General features: G+C 41.0%; 1 protein-coding gene across 1 annotated transcript; it reads left to right on the top strand.

Moving 5' to 3' along the window:
• Nucleotides 1-2,435: 2,435 nt before the first annotated feature.
• znf219 (zinc finger protein 219) lies at nucleotides 2,436-16,996 on the top strand. Its single transcript, XM_073835575.1, has 5 exons — nucleotides 2,436-2,586; nucleotides 9,594-9,684; nucleotides 9,776-11,822; nucleotides 12,064-12,207; nucleotides 12,897-16,996. Exons 3-5 carry the CDS (start codon nucleotides 9,779-9,781, stop codon nucleotides 14,012-14,014), a joined length of 3,306 nt encoding a protein of 1,101 aa, XP_073691676.1. The 5' UTR covers nucleotides 2,436-2,586; nucleotides 9,594-9,684; nucleotides 9,776-9,778; the 3' UTR covers nucleotides 14,015-16,996.
• The last annotated feature ends 485 nt before the right edge of the window (nucleotides 16,997-17,481 follow it).

The following is a 17,481-nucleotide window of genomic DNA, read 5'->3' as shown; positions in this document are numbered from 1 at the left end:
TTCACGCAGACACACTCGCGTGAGCTGACTGTCAGAGGTGTGTGTGAGTTAATATCCACAATCCTCTCCAAAATCATCCTCAAACTCCCAAGAACATGGCCTCTGAACCAGACAAAAAACACCTGTCCAGAGCCTCCAACAGCAGACGATACTCAATCTGACAGACAGAGCTGGTGGGTCTGTGGAGACTGTATGGAGAGAAAATTTATTATTATTATTATTATTATTATTATTATTATTATTATTATTATTATTATCTGTTCCAAAAAAGAATGTTACAAATGTATTCGTATTTATTTGTTTGTTTATTTATTTGTTTGGAAAAAGGCTCTGAAGGTTCAAAGGACAAAAGGTGCTGAATCTGAAACACAAAGGTTTTCTATCTAAGGCCTAAATTAAAAATAGCAGTAGCTGGTTATTTATTATTTACCTATTTTTCATATTTCTTAAGTCAAAACAGAGTAAATAGCATGCAATTATATATTGATGTATGGTTATTAATATTATTATTATTAATAGTAGTAGTAGTAGTATTTTCTGTCTTAAGAATGCTACAATTGCATTAGTATTTATTTATTTATTTATTTATTTATTTATTCTGAATATGATATACAAAGCCCTAATTCAACAATTATTATTATTATTATTATTATTATTATTATTATTATTATCTGATTTTTTTTTTTAAATATGTTACAAATGCATTAGTATTTATTTGTTTGTTAAAAGGCTCTGAAGGTTCAAAGGACAAAAGGTGCTGAATCTGAAACACAAAGGTTTTCTATCTGTGAAAAGACCTAAATTAAAAATTACAGTAGCTGGTTATTTATTATTTATTATTTACTTATTTTGTATATATCTTTGGTCAAAAGAGAGTAAATAGCATGCATTTATATATTGATGTATGGTTATTAATATTATTATTAATAGTAGTAGTAGTAGTAGTATTTTCTGTCTTAAGAATGCTAAAATTGCATTAGTATTAATTAATTAATTAATTTATTTATTTATTAATTTATTAATTAATTAATTTATTTATTTATTTATTTATTCTGAATCTGATATACAAAGTCATAAATCAAAAAATATTATTATTATTATTATTATTATTATTATTATTATTATTATTATTATTATCTGTTTTACAAAATAATGTTACAATTGCATTAGTCATTTATTTATTTGGTTGTTTGTTTATTTGTTTGGAAAAGGGTTTTGAATCTGATATACAAAGTTTAAAGGCCTAAATCAGTTATTATTATTATTATTATTATTATTATTATTATTATTATTATTATTTATTTTTTATTATTATTACTATCAATTCATTAATTCTTGATTTAGAGCAAAATACATTAGTAGTTGAACCTGTATTATTATAAAAGGACAAAAGGTGCTGAATCTGATATACAAAGGTTTTCTGTCTGTGAAAAGGCCTAAATTAAAAAAAAAAACTGTTGCTGGTTATTTATTATTTACTTATTTTTTATAGATCTCAGGTCAAAAGAGAGTAAATAGCGGGCATTTATAAATTGATGTACGGTTATTATTACTAATAACAATTATGTATGGTTATGTACGGTTAGAAATAATTATTTATAGATAAGATTATAGATTTTTTTTTCTATAAATATTATAGTATATTCTGATGTACAAAGTTTTTTTGTTGTTGTAGGTTTACATGAAAAATAACAGTTGTTTCTTTTCATGGATCTCAGGTCAAAAGAGGGCAAATAGCAGATGTATATTGATATCTATGACATATCTATATATATAGAGAGAGAGAGAAATGATCATTGTTATTGTTGTTGTTACTCTTATTACTTGTTTTCCAGAAAAGTGGCAAAAATGCTCCAAATGCATTAGTAGTAAATATATTTATTTGTGTATTAATTAATTAATTAATTTATTTCCTATCACAGGCCGTGGTTTTTTGTTTGTTTAAAAGAGGGTAGCAGATATTACAATATATGTGGCCTATGGTTGTATTGCTCAGAACTTAAAATAGTAGATGGTCACCCGCGCGCGCGCACCTGCGCAGCTCCCACGTGGAGCGCGAGTTTCTACTCCTGCGCGCGACACAAATCACAACTCTCAACACAAACTACAGAAGCCCTATCTGATGGACAACAAAGTTAAGAAGACACGTTTGTGATCTTGAAAAGACGTTTGAAAGTAAATCCGACACCGCAAGCGGACGCGAGAAACTTGTGTGTGATTTGTAAGCGCGCGGCGCGTCAAAAGTCCATCCCGCAAATCTATAGATCGTTTTAAAATGGTGCCTGCGAGATTATAATTACATTTGCAACCTACAGCCTCCGCCTCTCTCTCATTCACTCACTCACGACTGCACAATAAATGGATCTTTGAGAAAAGAGAGAGAGAGAGAGAGAGAGAGGGACGTGTGAGGAAAGAGGGGAGGAGGAGGAGGAGAAGATAGAGAGGGCAGAAGGGAGGGGGGCATCGGCGTATGCTTGTATACAACTACCCCCGATTTCCATTTTTTTCCCTAACTCGTAATGTATTTAATTCAAGTGAAACGTAATCATGACGTGTGTTGTCATTAATCTCCTCGCCGCCTCTCCCGTAAGTACATTCAGCCTTACTTTCATCACAAAATATCTGATTCATTTCAAATAATTGACCTAATCTGCGCTTTTTCAACCATTTTACTGATGCACATTGCTCGCGACTACCATGGTGCGTGCGCGCGTACAGTTTTACACGTATAGAGAGCGATTGTTGTCGCCTTCATAAACAACAAATATCCGACGACGACTTTTTTTGGGGGGCTGATCCGGGGAATGAAAAGCCATTGATACGGAATAGTCGTCGCGTTTACACCTCGCGTTTCTTAACCTCCACATACACGCATCAGGACATATTGATTGGCGTCTCGTGTGTCTGTGTTAGGGCACATCATACGTGTTCTCGCACATACACACTTCCTCACTTTTGTCTCGTGCCGTGTACGTTGCCGGTGTGTGTGTGTGAGAGAGAGCGCGCGCGCGCGCCTGTGTCCTGAAAGAGATGCGAGACTCGAGCATGAAAATGCAACTTTCGCTTTTTAAGGCCTTTGGATATTTTCAGAGCCTCAAGTGTGGGGAAAAAAGTGCCTTGAACTGAGAAGAACGAGATGATTGTGCACGTTTGAACTTTTTCGGTGCCAGAAGCAACTGTTCATTTCTCTGCTGCTTCAATATTGCAAAGTTTTATACTTTACGAGAAGCTTTGGATAGTTGTGTTCCAGTTGTTCCGCGTCAAAAAACGCACGTTTGAACTAAATTGGTGTTGGGTGCAGAAGTCGATGCTACAGATCCGACTTTGTTGTTAAACAGCTTTCAGCAGCTAAAAAGCAGCTTCTTTATAACTTTGAAGAACAGGAAAGCCTCGTATGCATGTTATGTTACAATAACTCGTAGAATTGCACACGCTCTGCATGTCCTAACGTCACCTCACAGATGCGCGCCCGGAATCGCTATTTAAACCGTAGCGCAAAACCTGCAGCTGCTAGGTTTTTCTTAAAAAACGTAAAGTTTCACACGATTTTGTCACGATTGCGCTGAGATTGGCAGCGGATTTCAAGATGAAACCCCATGATGGCACTTTTCAGCTGCACCCTGATCGCTTGTCCTTTTCCCCTCCCTTTATCTTTTGTTGAAAGAAAATCAGGAAGAAAATGGAGCGCGCAACATCCCGTCCTAAAAGCTACATTTCTGCCTCCGTTTGGGAAAACGATGCTGTTGCTTCTGCAAATCGCGATTTTAGGCTGCTTCTCGGGTTTAATCGTGCGCGGATGGCCGCGTTCGCGAGAGGACGCGTCGTGTGCGCATTTGTTTGTGAGCATTTATTTATTTCATTAATGTGGCTTTTTAATTGAGATGGCCGCGAGAGAGAAGGCGGCTGAAAATGGTTGCGCGTTACTGACGCACATCACGCGAGGAAATTCCTCTCTCCACGAACGGGTCAGATCTGATGTCCTGCGAATGCATCCCGCCAAGAAACTTTACATGCGAAAATGATATAGGGCGCCATTCTTCCCCATTATTTAACGCTGGCACAGATTTGGGCCATTGGCATAAAGGCTATTATAGTCGCTGCCCCTGTACGTGCGCGCATGAGGGGTGACGGAATGAGACCAGCCCCCCTGAACTGACGTGACAGTTTGACGGATAAGAGGGCAGAGCAGCACAGAGATGTGGCTGAGCAGGGCGGTGGAAGCCAAGGGCCCTGTAAACAACTTTTACAACCAGATCTGCTCCTGCTGCTCTTGATGACCTGCACGGACGGCGCATCTGGATGAGCTGTTGCACTGGCTTCAAAATTTGTTACCAGGCTAATTCAGCCACAGATTTGCGGCTTGACATGGGGTCTCAGTGCTTTAACTTGAATGGCATAATTAGCAAAACATATAGTTCATACTTTGAATTTAGGGATGTTAAAAAAGAACCAAAATCACATGCTTGTATATGGGGGAAAATATTTGTATCTTCTTGTTTTATGTAAGGAACAACAGGTTGTTGGTTCGAAATGAAAAAGTTGACCACTAAAAACACTTTAAATGTAGTTATGTCGATTTAGTCTCATAGCATTTGTGATGTCAATAAAGCATACTTTTAAATGCATACATGACAAAGCATTTTTACATACTACAATGTAATAAGCACCACCAAGTTGAAATTCAGCAGGGCTCATCCCGTTCGTGCAGATATAGATCAGCGTCGTCTGTGTCTATTTGAGTTCCTCTCTGTGCTCGGATGCCTGAAGCTAGACTTTCTAGCACAGCACACTGCCTTTGTGCACTTGTTGCGCACAGCGAACACCTTGCAGCTCGTTTTATTGGTAGAGGTCAGAGGTGGGCTGTTCGTTGTAAAACAAAAGCCATTTCTGATCATTTCTGAAAATGATTCCTTCATTAGATCATTCAAGGGCAGGCCTGAATCAGTGAGCATATACTCTCTTGATGTCCGTACCGACACCTGTTATTATCCATCTCATCGGTTTTGACAGGTCAAATCGTTCTTGCATTATGATTACATTAGATATATGTCAGGCTCTTACTGCATGTTGATAAAATGTAATACATTTCACTGCAAAAAATGCTTTTCTTACGTAGATTTTTTTGTTTCCAGCCTATAATTTCTAAAAATACTTAATCAAGAAAGACTTTCTAAACAAGTAACTATTATTTTCTTGTCAGAAAAAAAAACAAGTCAAAATTAAGTGAGTTTTTGCTAGAACAAGCAAAATAATCTGCCAATGGGGTAAGCAAAAAAATCTTATTTCAAACAGAAAACAAGATTATTTTCTTACCCCATTGGCAGTTTATTTAGCTTGTTTCAAGCAAAAACGCACCTCATGTTGACTTTTTTCCTTAAAACAAGAAAAATTATTTTTAATCACCTTGAATTCTGAATTTAAGAATTTTTAGATATTTTGGCTGGAAACAGAAAGCAAGGAAAGCATTTTTTGCAGTGTTGTACATCTAATTACCTGTCACTGTCTAAACAGTAGATGATCCCAGACAATTCTATAAAATCTAATGTAAATGTTTTAAAGGAGAAGTTCACTTTCCAGAACAAAAATGTACAGATCTCACCCCCCTTGTCATCCAAGATGTTAATTTCTTTATTTCTTCAGTTTTAAAGAAATTGTTTAATGAGGAAAACATGTTCTCCATATAGTGGACTTCTATGGAGCCTGCGAGTTTGAACTTCCAAAATGCAGTTTCAAAGGGCTCTAAAGGAAAAGACCAAGGAGGAAGGGTCTTATCTTGCGAAATGATTGCTATTTTCTAACCTCAAATCTTTTTGACCTCAAATGCTCATCCTGTCTAGCTCTGTGCATGCGTATTCAATGTACTCAGTACGGTTCAGTACAGTTATGGTAGGCCGAAAAACGGCCATCTCATTTTCGTCTTCAACTTTGAAATCGACCAAAATCACTGTTTTATCTTTTTTTTTTTTTTGACCTTCTTTGCATTTTAACTTTAACACACTTAAACACTAGGTTGGTACTTCTGCAGCGATGTAGGATAATTTTTAAGGATAAAATGAGATGGGAGTATTTCAGCCTAATTGTATTGAACCAGAGTACACAGAGTATGCATGCACATCGCAGACCTAGACAAGACAAGCATTTAAGGTTAAAAAGTATAAAAGTTGTCATTGTCTTTAGAAAATAACCAATCATTTGGCTAGATAAGACCCTTCTTCCTTGGCTGGAATCGTTTAGAGCCCTTTGAAAACTGCATTTTGGACTCGCGGGCAACATAGACCAGTTTATGGACAACATTCCTGAAATGTTTTCCTCAAGAAACATCATTTCTTTACGACTGAAAGAAAGACAAGAACAACTTGAATGACAAAAGGGTGAGTAAATGATCTGTAAATTTTGTTCTGGAAGTGAACTTCTCCTTTAATCACCGTCGTCCAGGAGCATTAATGTTTACACCACAAATGCAGTGTGTTTGAATGTGGTTGGAGTGATCAGATTTTACACCTGCATTTACCATTATTAGATCAGCTGAGATACATAGCTATTCACATTAGGTATAATAAAACCAATTCTTAAAGGGACAGTCCACCCCAAAATGAAAAGCATGTCACTATCTCTCAAACCAGTATGAGTTTCTTTCTCCTGTGGAACATAAAGAAGAGTTTGGGAAGAAAGAACAAAAAAAAAAGACCACTGACTGTTCCACAGAAGAAAGAAACTCATACAGGTTTAAAAACAACTGAAGGGTGAGGTTTTTTTGTTTTTTTGGCTGAACTACTCCTTTAACTTAACACAAAGTTGTTTACAAGAAATTCAACAAGAGCTGTTTTTGTAAACTTGAAAGTGAACTTGACCACTGCAGTTTTTTGGTTAAGCCTTTGCATTTGGAAGAATTTGTTGTTTTCTTCTTCTCTAAAGCACCTTAGTGTAGAATCATTTCAAGAGTGATATCCTTGTTTCATACTCTGTTAAGGAGATAATGGCCAAGATTGTGATGTTTTGAACTTGCTTATCCTCTCTTCAGCATTTTTGAACTGAGTCTTCAAACTGTCCGCAAGTGAACAGGTGAAGATTGTGGATGACTTGGAGTTTCAACCCTAAAAAGAGGAAGTTGAAAGGGAAAGAGAATTTTGCACACGTTCAAGTAACTGTGTGTGGGAGCTGGGGTGCTGAGAGAGATAAAGTTCAGGCCAAGGTTAGAAACAGGAAATGAATTTTGTCTGTGGGGATTTGTTGTATGACTGCAACAATCCAGAATCATACACACACTGACCTTAGAAATCCCACTCAGAGATAGAAGAAAGGTAAAGTGCAGTTCAAGCCTCGAAGTTTGCACTCACACACATGCGGATCGCATACTGAGTAATCGGTTTTCTCTCTTAGGCTCTCTCGCAATTTAAAGATATCGCTCTCTTTCTCTCGCTCTCTCCACATATCAAAGAACAGGCTGCGATAAAGCCATTCATGTTATATTTTCAAGGCCACGAGTCTAAAGTCTTTCAGTACGTATGAATGATCTCTTCTTAGCCTTTAGATACATTACATGGCTACACTGTTGGAGGCCCAGTGTGTCCTCACACCAAAGGCAGGAGACGTTATTTCAGGTGCTCAAGGCTACGCAAAACGAAGCGCAGTGAGAAAAAAATATCTGTTTTATCAAAGATGACTCAAGTGCTTGTTCAGCCATATAGAGGTTTTATGAGTGGTGTCTCACGGCGAGTTAAGTTGTGTGCAAGTACCGGTCTTTCTGTAGTAAACATTCAATAAAACCAATTACTGATACTTAGAAAGTGGAATAATCATTTAACCTCAGTCAGAATCCTAGAGATGTTGCACATTTTTATTCTTCCCTTTATGGGATGCAATTGTTACTTCAGTGTTAACTTTTTTGACATTTCTAATTTGCAAAGGTCCAAAACTAAAAACAAGACATGCATCAAATACAGCCATCTATTTCTCTTTTCCCATTGTTGTTATACAATATTTATTCCATTGCATACAAAGCAGTTAGTTAAATAGCCGACACATGTGCCCCATGAAGGCACAAAATTTGCAAGCGTGTATTTGTGTGCGCTTATACGGGGAGTGTAGCATGTGGCCATTCAGACAAAGGTGTTTAGCATGCATGAATCATCTAGTGACTAGGTGCCATATTGAGTGTGTGTGTGTGTGTGTGTGTGTGCATGCATTATTTGCGCATGCTGCTTTATCGCTCTCCTGCCTTCATCTTTCCCCTCCCCCCTCTGTCTAGCACCTTATCACTCTCTCCATCTATCCAAATTTGGAGAAGCTTTATTGGCGTGACAGGGTTGGTCAGACACGAACGTGTCTGTCAAAGCGGAACAGTGCATTGCCATGACGATATTCATATGATAATAATGCCAGCAGACCAAACAGACTGCAAGATCCTCCATTGCAGAGCAGAACACTCTGTCCCTTTTCTTGACAGATTTACTCATCAAATATGCTCATTCAGAACGTATTTGTGTTCTTCATTTATGTGTTTTCTTCACTAACCCCCCCCCCCCCCCTCCATTCTTCTCTTTCTCGCCTGTCTGTCTCTCTCCTCTCTTTCTTTCTCTTCGCCATGTTGGCAGGCCCCAATCTACCAGCTGATATCAGCATTCCCTGGCACCGTGCCAACTGGCACCGCTGCAGAGAGACAGAGAGAGAGAGTGAGAGAGGGAAAGATAGAATGAAAGAAAATCAGTCAAGAACAGAGGGAGGAGGGAATGAGGGTGAAAAGAGAAAAAGTGCAGGGGGTGGAATCGCAATCTATGGAAGTGAAAAGACAGAAGGAAGGAAAGAGAAGGACAATAATAGTGGGATTAAGAAAGAAATAAAGAAAGAAAGAAAGACAGACAAACGGAGGGGGGCAGTATGATTGATATAGTGTGATATCCTTGTGAGTCACGGCTGAGCTAAAATGTCAACTGGCTCTGTTAGCCACCGTTTCGTCCAAGTCTTATGTCACAGATACACGTACTTTCACACACACTAATACACAAACAAACACTTGATTGTGTACATAAATCCAAACTCAGACACAGACATACAGTTCGGTCTGTTCGCAGAGGTAAATACAGGGAAAAAAACTCACCCACACAAACACAAGCATAGTGACACATATTCAGACATACAGACGCCCTCACAGATGTTTAGCAGATTGTCTTTCTGTAATCATCAATGAAATATATGTCCTCTTATTTATGAAAGAAGCAGGTGTTTGTTTGTTTCTTTCTTTCTGAATTGTGTCTGGGCCTGTCCGCTGCAGACTTATGCAAGGTATGCATGTGTGCCTTTATGTAACTGTTCACTTCTATCAGTGCATTATGTGTTAGGGTGTGTGTGTGTTTATATGAGGAATTGGTGGGGGAGGAAAGCAAGTTTCTGGATTTTATGGCGTGTATATATATGTATTTTTGTTCTGATTTAAGTGGCTACTGTAAGTGTATGTGCAGGAAGGGTGTGTGGGGAAGTCCAAACATCTCGCGCCCATCCTGTTTGGGACAGTCTATGTCCTGCTCTGCCCTTAGACCCGTACACAGGAACAAATGTGTGTACACTCATTTTTTATTCTGTGTTGTACTTGACAGGGGACTGTTGGAGGTGGTCAGGCAGATTGCCACCATCAGAACACACCCTCTTTAATTCAAGGAAGTGAAGCATGGCATAGACACATCAACAGTGAGTGATCGATCTGTCTTTCTGTCTGTCTGTCTGTCTGTTCATCTACCTGTCTTTATCTAATCACAATTGTTTATCTTTTCTCGCTCAGAGTATGGATTCCCCACCAGAGAGTATGCTGGCTCTTTCCTGTGAGCCCCCATTGTCTTCTCCCTCCATGCCTTCCCTTGACCACAGTCCTCAATTCCTACCCCAGAGTCCTCAATCTACCCCTTCCAGCCCTCAAACTGAACTCTATGCCCCGGTCTCACCCTGCCCCCTTCCTGAGGCCAGCCTCCAAGATGAGGAGGATGATGAGGAGTTGTCAACACCGCCATCACCCACCCCAGCGGTGGCGCTGTTTCCTGGTGAACTGGAGCCTGGCAGTCCCTCATCAGAGAGCAGCCCCCCAGCCACACCATTAGCACCATTTCCTGGTTTTGGAGCTTTGGAGCAGGCAATCTCCTCTGGTCAAAGTCCCACCTGCGATGATGAGTTGGATCTTCAGCTTTTCAACAATGAGGGCATGGCTGTCTCCGGAGGGACCAGCTCCGGGCCTGGCCTAAGGTTCCCATGCCATGTGTGTGGAAAGAGGTTCCGCTTCCAGAGTATTCTGTCTCTGCATGCTCGAGCACACAGTTTAGACAGGGAGCGTCGGGCTTCAGCTCCCTACCGAACCACACATGCCAAACTGCAGCAGAACCATGTGGGCGACAGTGTAATCCAGCATCTCAACAACAGAGAGCCATTACCTGGGTCATTACAAAAGAGTATGGATGAAGACATGGTTCTTGAGGAACCTCTTCAAACTGCTAGCAGCCCTCAGTTCCTCTTTGAAGGAACCACAGCCCTGACTCCACCTTTAACAGAGGAAGCACCAATCTCGACCTCCTTCTCTCCACTTGGCCATCCACACTTGGAAGACAATACCCCCTCCTCCACAGCTGCTTCTGCCTTCCGTTGTCATGCTTGTAAGGGTAAATTCCGTACAGCTTCAGAGCTGGCACGTCATGTGCGAATCCTCCACAACCCCTACAAATGTACAATGTGTCCCTTCTCAGCCAGTCAGGAGGAAAGACTGGCTGCCCATCTGCAGGAGAGCCACCCACCTGAAGAGCCTACCACAGAAACGGTTTTCCCTTCTCACCCTAAAACAGCACCAATAGAGACTCCTCCCTCACAGATGTCAGTTGTTCCAGCTTTCCGATGCGAGACATGCGGGCAGCGATTTACTCAGTCCTGGTTTTTGAAGGGGCATATGCGGAAGCACAAGGACTCATTGGATCACAAGTGCCAGGTGTGTGGCCGTGGCTTCAAGGAACCGTGGTTTCTAAAGAATCATATGAAGGTGCATCTCAACAAGCTGGGCCTTAAGGCTGGATTAGGAAATCTGGGACCAGCTGGAAGTGAGCAATCCAAAGGTCCTGCAAGCACACAAGTGCTGGGGGCTCTGTATTCCAACTTGCTCTTGGCTCGCAGTATGACCGGTGGTGGTGGTTCAGGAAGTCGCACAGATAGATCAGATGCCAGTGCAGGCTCTAGCAAATCCTCTATATTGGGTTATTTGGGCTTACCCAAAGACAGCAGCAATGGAAGTTGCATGGAGCGCCTTCAGGCAGTGGCACAGGTTGCAGAAATGGGCAATGGTGGAGGACGGGGAGGTGAAGCAGCAGACGGAGTGGACCAGGCAGCCATGTGGCAGCTTGTTGCTCGCAGTCTGGTGGCTGCACAGCACAACCAACAGCAGCAGCAGCAGCAGCGATCTCATTCGCACCATCAGCTTTCTTCCTCACGAGGCACAGTCGCTGGGGAAGCCAAGCAGATGAGGGCCTACCTGGGAGGGATAGGTTCTAGAGAGGAACTGGAGGGATCTAGTCCACCCTGGGAGTGTCCAGATTGTGGCAAGCTGTTCAGAAGCCTTCAGCAGGTGGTTGCTCATGCCCGTGTTCATGTCCAGAAACCACAGAAAGGTCAAAGTGCCCGAGGGAGCATGTCCAGGGAAGAGGACATTATAAACAGAGTGAGTGGAGCTCAGGCAACAGGCGGATTAGGAGGAGGGCAAAGAACTAGTGACAGTGAAGGAAGGCAGGAGGGAAAACAGCTACCACCAGGAGTTGGGACAACTGGGAGCTTCCATTCTGTCATATCACATCTTTCTGGTAAGGATCAAGAAGCATAACTAAAAACAGCTGACATTATTAGTACAATATTTCTTATCTCTTACAATCCTTTGTAGGCTATTATAGTTTTCTTTTTTTATATTTCACTGCTTTTAGTTTTGGAACATTTCCTCTTTGTGTTTCAGAAAGGCAGAATTGTTCTTACTAACAGCGTAGACTAAAAAAAGACTTAAATTTGAAAGCAAATGCTTGTATTCATTATATGTTATCTCAATTCAAGGTCAGAATGGTCTGAGGGGATCATCCTCTTCCACTTCATCTCCAAGGGAGCGTGTTCGGGGAACAGGGATGAAGGATTGCCCCTACTGTGGTAAAGCCTTCCGGTCTTCCCATCACCTTAAAGTGCACCTTCGTGTACACACAGGTGGGGCCAACAAGTATGCTATAACTGTTGCACCCCAGGGTGCACTTAAGCAGGTTCCAGGAGCCATTTTTCAAAATATAAAACAGGACAATTAAGATTTATAGTAATAGATTAAATATTAATTTACAGTAGCATTATTTATATAGTGTCAAAGGTAGACAAAATCTACATTTTCATAATTATTCTTAGTTTTAATTTAGTATGTTGTTGTTGTTTTTTTTGTTTTATCTTTTTAATGTTAAAATTTTTAACACTTGGGTTGTTTTATTCTAATTGGATGTCTTGTGGCATGTGTCCATTAATGTGTCCACAGAAATTATTATGATGATTGATATTGATTGATATTATTACATCAGTTATTTTTTATTCATTACATTACATACCCCTAAATGATCATTTTTAATGATTAAGCTTGATTGAAACCATTTGCTGCCTATCAGGTTCATCCACAAAATGTCCTCCACCCCCACCCCCAAAAATGCAGCGCTCTCACGGTTGATGAGAGATGGAATGTCCTAATTTAACAGTAATGCACTGGAGACTACACCTGATGTTGCATATGATGATAAGCACTGCCATCTATCTATTACTGTGTGTAACTGCATATAGTCAATTCCACACAGGCCTCCCTAATGAAACACTGTTTCTGTTGTTGAAATGATATTGTGTCGTTTTATTTTTCATTTTAGGTGAGAGACCCTACAAATGCCCACACTGTGATTATGCTGGCACCCAGTCTGGCTCTCTCAAGTACCACCTTCAACGTCATCATCGTGAGCAAAGGAATGCTATGGCAAGCCCTGCAAACTCCCCGTCACCCAGCCTCCCCCCTCTGACTGGCTCTCCTCATGAAGGGGTGAAAAAGCGCCGTCACCCCTCCATGTCCCAGTCTTCTTTTGGGAGGGTTCCTGCAGAGGCTCCTTTTTCAAGGCGCAGTCAGTCATGGGCCGCAGGCCAGCCAGAGAAGAAGGAGGGCTCTTCTGCATCTGGACGTCAAAGAGAGGGAGACCTGGAGAGTCAGTATCGCAATCTGTCAGGGATGATGGGTACACTCTTTGCCAGCGGTCTAGAAGCAAGTTGGATTGGGGAGGTACCACCTCCAAAAATGCCCAAAGTGTCTCGACGGAAACCCCTTAGTACAAGCCGCATGGTGTCAGCAAACGGCTACCAGGGTGGGATGGCATCCAGTGGGTCCCAGGAAGGAGGCTTTGAACCTCTGGACCTTTCCCGTCGCCCACAAGATGAAGGGGGAGTGAGTAGTTCTGTAGGTGGACCTTCAGGTGGCTCTAAAGGAGGGAACGACATCCTCAATCAATGCGTGTTCTGTCCCTTCCGAACCTCATCTGTTGAGCTGATGGCCATGCACCTTCAGGTTAATCACACCAGCAAGTCTCGTCGCAAGAGGGGAAATCCTCTCACTTCCACCAATCATTCTCCAAGACTGACTTTGGCCGGGCCAGATCATGATCCGCTGGCTCTGTGGAAGTTCCTCGGTACGGAAGACAGAGCAGCATCCCCTGAGGATTGGGTCTCGTCAAAGACGAGAGCTGAGAATGGAGTCAGCCCAGAGAACAGGGAAGCAGAGGACAATTTTGAACTGGCCCCAGGCCCTGTGGGAAGTGTCGGTGACACAGAGAAGGGACTGGATGAGGAGGATGAGGAAGTCGATGAGGAGGAGAATGACCTGGAAGCAAATGGCAGCTTTGGAAACGTACCCCAGAATCAGAGCAGAAGGGCTCCGTCTGTTTCATCAGACCTCATGCTCGAGGATCTGCCCAAGGAGGAGGAAGGCGTCTTGGGGAAATAACACCTAACGAGAGCCCTGGATGAGTTTGGACATAGCGGCAGGAGAGAAATGTTTGGGAAATAGTTGTCCAGGGTCCCTCTTATCATTCAAACCAAGGGCAGACCAGTCGCTATGCTAACATACTGTACAGTCAGTAATCAGATAACCTGCAAAAGTATTTAAATCAAACATTCCCCCCTCGGTTAGTGATCGATTACCTCTACACACACATACACAGACTCTCAATCACACAGAGATATCCAGTATTGTATGCTAGTCTAAGCCTGCCTGTCTCGGGGCCTTCTTGAACACTGTTCACTTGTTCCTGTCTTCTTGTCAGCGAACGCAATTGCCAAGTTGTATTTCATTTCCAATTTCCTTGCTCCTCCTGTGAATCTTGCTCTCATCTCGACGAGGACCTGGAATGTCAATCTGGGGAGCCGCAAAAGCAAAAAAGAGACACTGTTCTCAATCACTACGATACAGTATTAATGCTGAGAGAGACACTAACCGAATACTAAACGGACATCCAACTTCCACGCGAACTTGATCTGACTGCATGTCTTCAGTAAACCAAAGGAGTGAGCACACTTCTTACCATGCACCTGCCAGACTCTGAACAGAATGCTGTGATAACTGAACGGTACTTGTGAATCACCTCTAACAGAACAGGACAGAGTAAAGATTATATTACCAGATATCCACACTGCCAGTCTGCTCCGACGGGTCTTCTTCAGATATTATATGAAACAGAGATTCTGCCTCTTCTATATGCTATTTCTCTCAGTGCCTGTTGATGTAAAAGGTTTTTAGCAGATTCAGCAACACAGGAATATAGTTACAGTGAATATATACAGTATATATGCGTAGTTGTGCTAGAGCGTAGAGTTCTGTGACAATATGGTGGCAGTTTGTGTGACTATGTCTGCTGTGAATGAAACCATGAATGAACCCAGAGCACCACATGTGGGAACATCTGGCCGTTTGACAAGGGCCCTATGGAAGTGTTTACATTACAGATACCACCAGGATTTCCGCCAGGGATCCAGACCACCGTTACTATGGAATAAAGTTCAAATTTCAGGGTTAGAAACAAATCACAATCTAGAAAACGGAGACTCTGCAATATATCCTTCATATTCCTGGAATATCTCAGATTCTCAAACCATCCGAGAGAGGGTGGAAAGTGGGTCTCTACTAAAACATTCAGTAAGCTGTTTTTATAGACGTGAGTAGACATTTTTTGTTACATTTCAAAAACTGAAAAAAAAGAAGAAAAAAACACACACACAAACACTAACAAATCCAGACATCCCAGTAGAACATATGTAGCTTTTGTAAAGATAAGAAATCAAAAAAGAGGACAAAAAATGTTTTCCTTTTAAAAAGTGTTACTGGAAACGGATATGGAGAATAGTAATAAGTATTATAATAATTATGAAAGAAGACTGCTTCAGAATGTCTTTAGAGCACTGTGCAAAGTTTCTTTTCCCCTAAACTTACTTTTGTTTCCCCTTCGAATGCAGACCAAACTTTTATTCTCTTTTCACCCAAACCTTTTTTTTCATAATGCTGCAGATTCAATGTTCCCTTAAATGATGCATTTTTGTATGTTCACCAATCAACAAATCAATCGTTCGGACACACAATCAATGTTAAAGCTTGCCTGATGATCTTGAAACTTCAGCGATTGCTAATATATTTATAAGCTGATGCTGAAACCGTGTCCAAGACATGTCCCAGTATCGGCATTGTCAGTCTGACTGATCTGCTTGCCAAATTTGATTTGATGTAATCGTGTCGCATTTTTGATGTGAAATTAGCACATCTTACAAATGATGATCTACTTTCCTCATCCGACTGTGTGAAATCATTTCCATCGGGTCATCTCATTTTTATCGTAAGACATTGAGTAGGCGGTACTTTTGTCCAGTGATTGACAGAGGCTGGCCTTAATACGTGCGTTATCGTGTCCTTGTTTCGTGTGTAGATTATCTTATGCGTCCGGTAGCCCCTGATGTGGTGTTCCTTCGAGATAACAGTCAAGCCACTGTGCCTTCTGTCCTGAGCACTTCCTCAAGTATTTTGTAAGCTCACCAAAAGCACTTAGCCCCTACTGTTTCACTTTGTATTCTTTGGTAAACTGTTCTGTGCTGCCTCGTATCTGATCCTCTGTTTTGTTGAGATGTCAGATGTAGGGGTCATTTCCATTTCATAATAACGAGTGTCATTCCATCAATCGCGTGTGCTGTTGCAGCTCCTGCTTTCCCCCTTCCCTTTAGCGTATGCACCACTGAAAGCTTACGTACTATCTAGCTCTGAGGCCTTTTCAGAAGTTACTTTAATTTCTACGATGTTCCTTTGATGCCGACGAGATGAAATCAAGCTCTTCTGCTCATAATTATTATCATTGTTCTTTTATGTTTTATGGAAGAAAAAAAAAACTAAGCAAACAAACAAAAATACATGAACAAAATGTGTCTCTTGAATGTTGTACAGATAGAAATAGAGATGTCGTGTTTCTAACGAGAGATCAAACCGCGATACCCGCTCTCCATCGCTCCCTGCGCAGCCAAACATCTGCATCAGCAATGATGTGGCTCTTTAAGGACGGCCTAACTGTGTACAGGGATCAGGGCAATAGTTTTGTTTTGTGTGTTTGTTTGTGTGCATCGATGTCTTAAAAATGAATATTTTGTGAAGATATACTGACACTGTGAAATAAGCATAAAGTATTCCCAAACAGTGACGTGCTGCTCAAAATTTCACTACGTTTGACATGCACTTTTTTTTCGTCGTTCCACCACAAGTGTGTGAATTCATAAATGTTATCCAGTGAGAGGGGAGAGGTGGAGAGAAGGTCTGGGTTTGGTCTTTCCAGTAGCTGACCGCTGTTGGTGGCAGAGGAAGCTGATCTAACATAGTAGTGACTAATATGAAATTGTGGATTGAGAAAAAAAAAATACAGTAGAAAAGAATCAATAAAATTCAAAAAAACATTTATTGCTTTCCGTATTATGTGTTTTTTATTGCATGTCCTGCTATATTTGTGTGTGTGTGTGTGTGTGTGTGTGTGTGTGTGTGTGTGTGTGTTTAAATAAAGCATGTACGTGGGGTTAAATGGTCACTGCACTGATATATCCACATTTTCGTGAAATTACCCAGTTTCACACGTGGAGTCACATTACGGTTTTCTTTGTGAATAGTGTAACTTTCTAAAGACTGGACAGCCTATATGGTGTGAGTTTAGCGCAGTACTGTTTGTTTGTCCTAATTGCACCTTTGACCTTTGACTTTGACAGTACAATGTACAATATAAACACTTGCATGGCAATTTGTTTTAACCTTTATGTTCACACAATTTAGTTAAACCTAAACAAACCAAGCTAATATCTTTTATAATATGATCAGTACTAGGTAGTAATTTGTTTTATGTAATGCAATTCCAAAAATTAAATACTTGATTTATTTAACTGGTTTAACTTTTT

This window comes from Garra rufa, chromosome 3 (genome assembly GCF_049309525.1).
Source record: "Garra rufa chromosome 3, GarRuf1.0, whole genome shotgun sequence".
Taxonomy (NCBI): Eukaryota; Metazoa; Chordata; class Actinopteri; order Cypriniformes; family Cyprinidae; genus Garra; species Garra rufa.
This window is presented reverse-complemented; position numbering and strand designations above follow the sequence as displayed.

Excerpts from the sequence above, each read along its gene's own strand:
- znf219 (XM_073835575.1), top strand. The coding sequence starts at position 9,779 with ATGGATTCCCCACCAGAGAGTATGCTGGCTCTTTCCTGTGAGCCCCCA. Across the intron at positions 11,823-12,063 it reads TGTCATATCACATCTTTCTG|GTCAGAATGGTCTGAGGGGA; the intron begins GTAAGGATCAAG and ends TCTCAATTCAAG. Across the intron at positions 12,208-12,896 it reads GCACCTTCGTGTACACACAG|GTGAGAGACCCTACAAATGC; the intron begins GTGGGGCCAACA and ends TTTTCATTTTAG.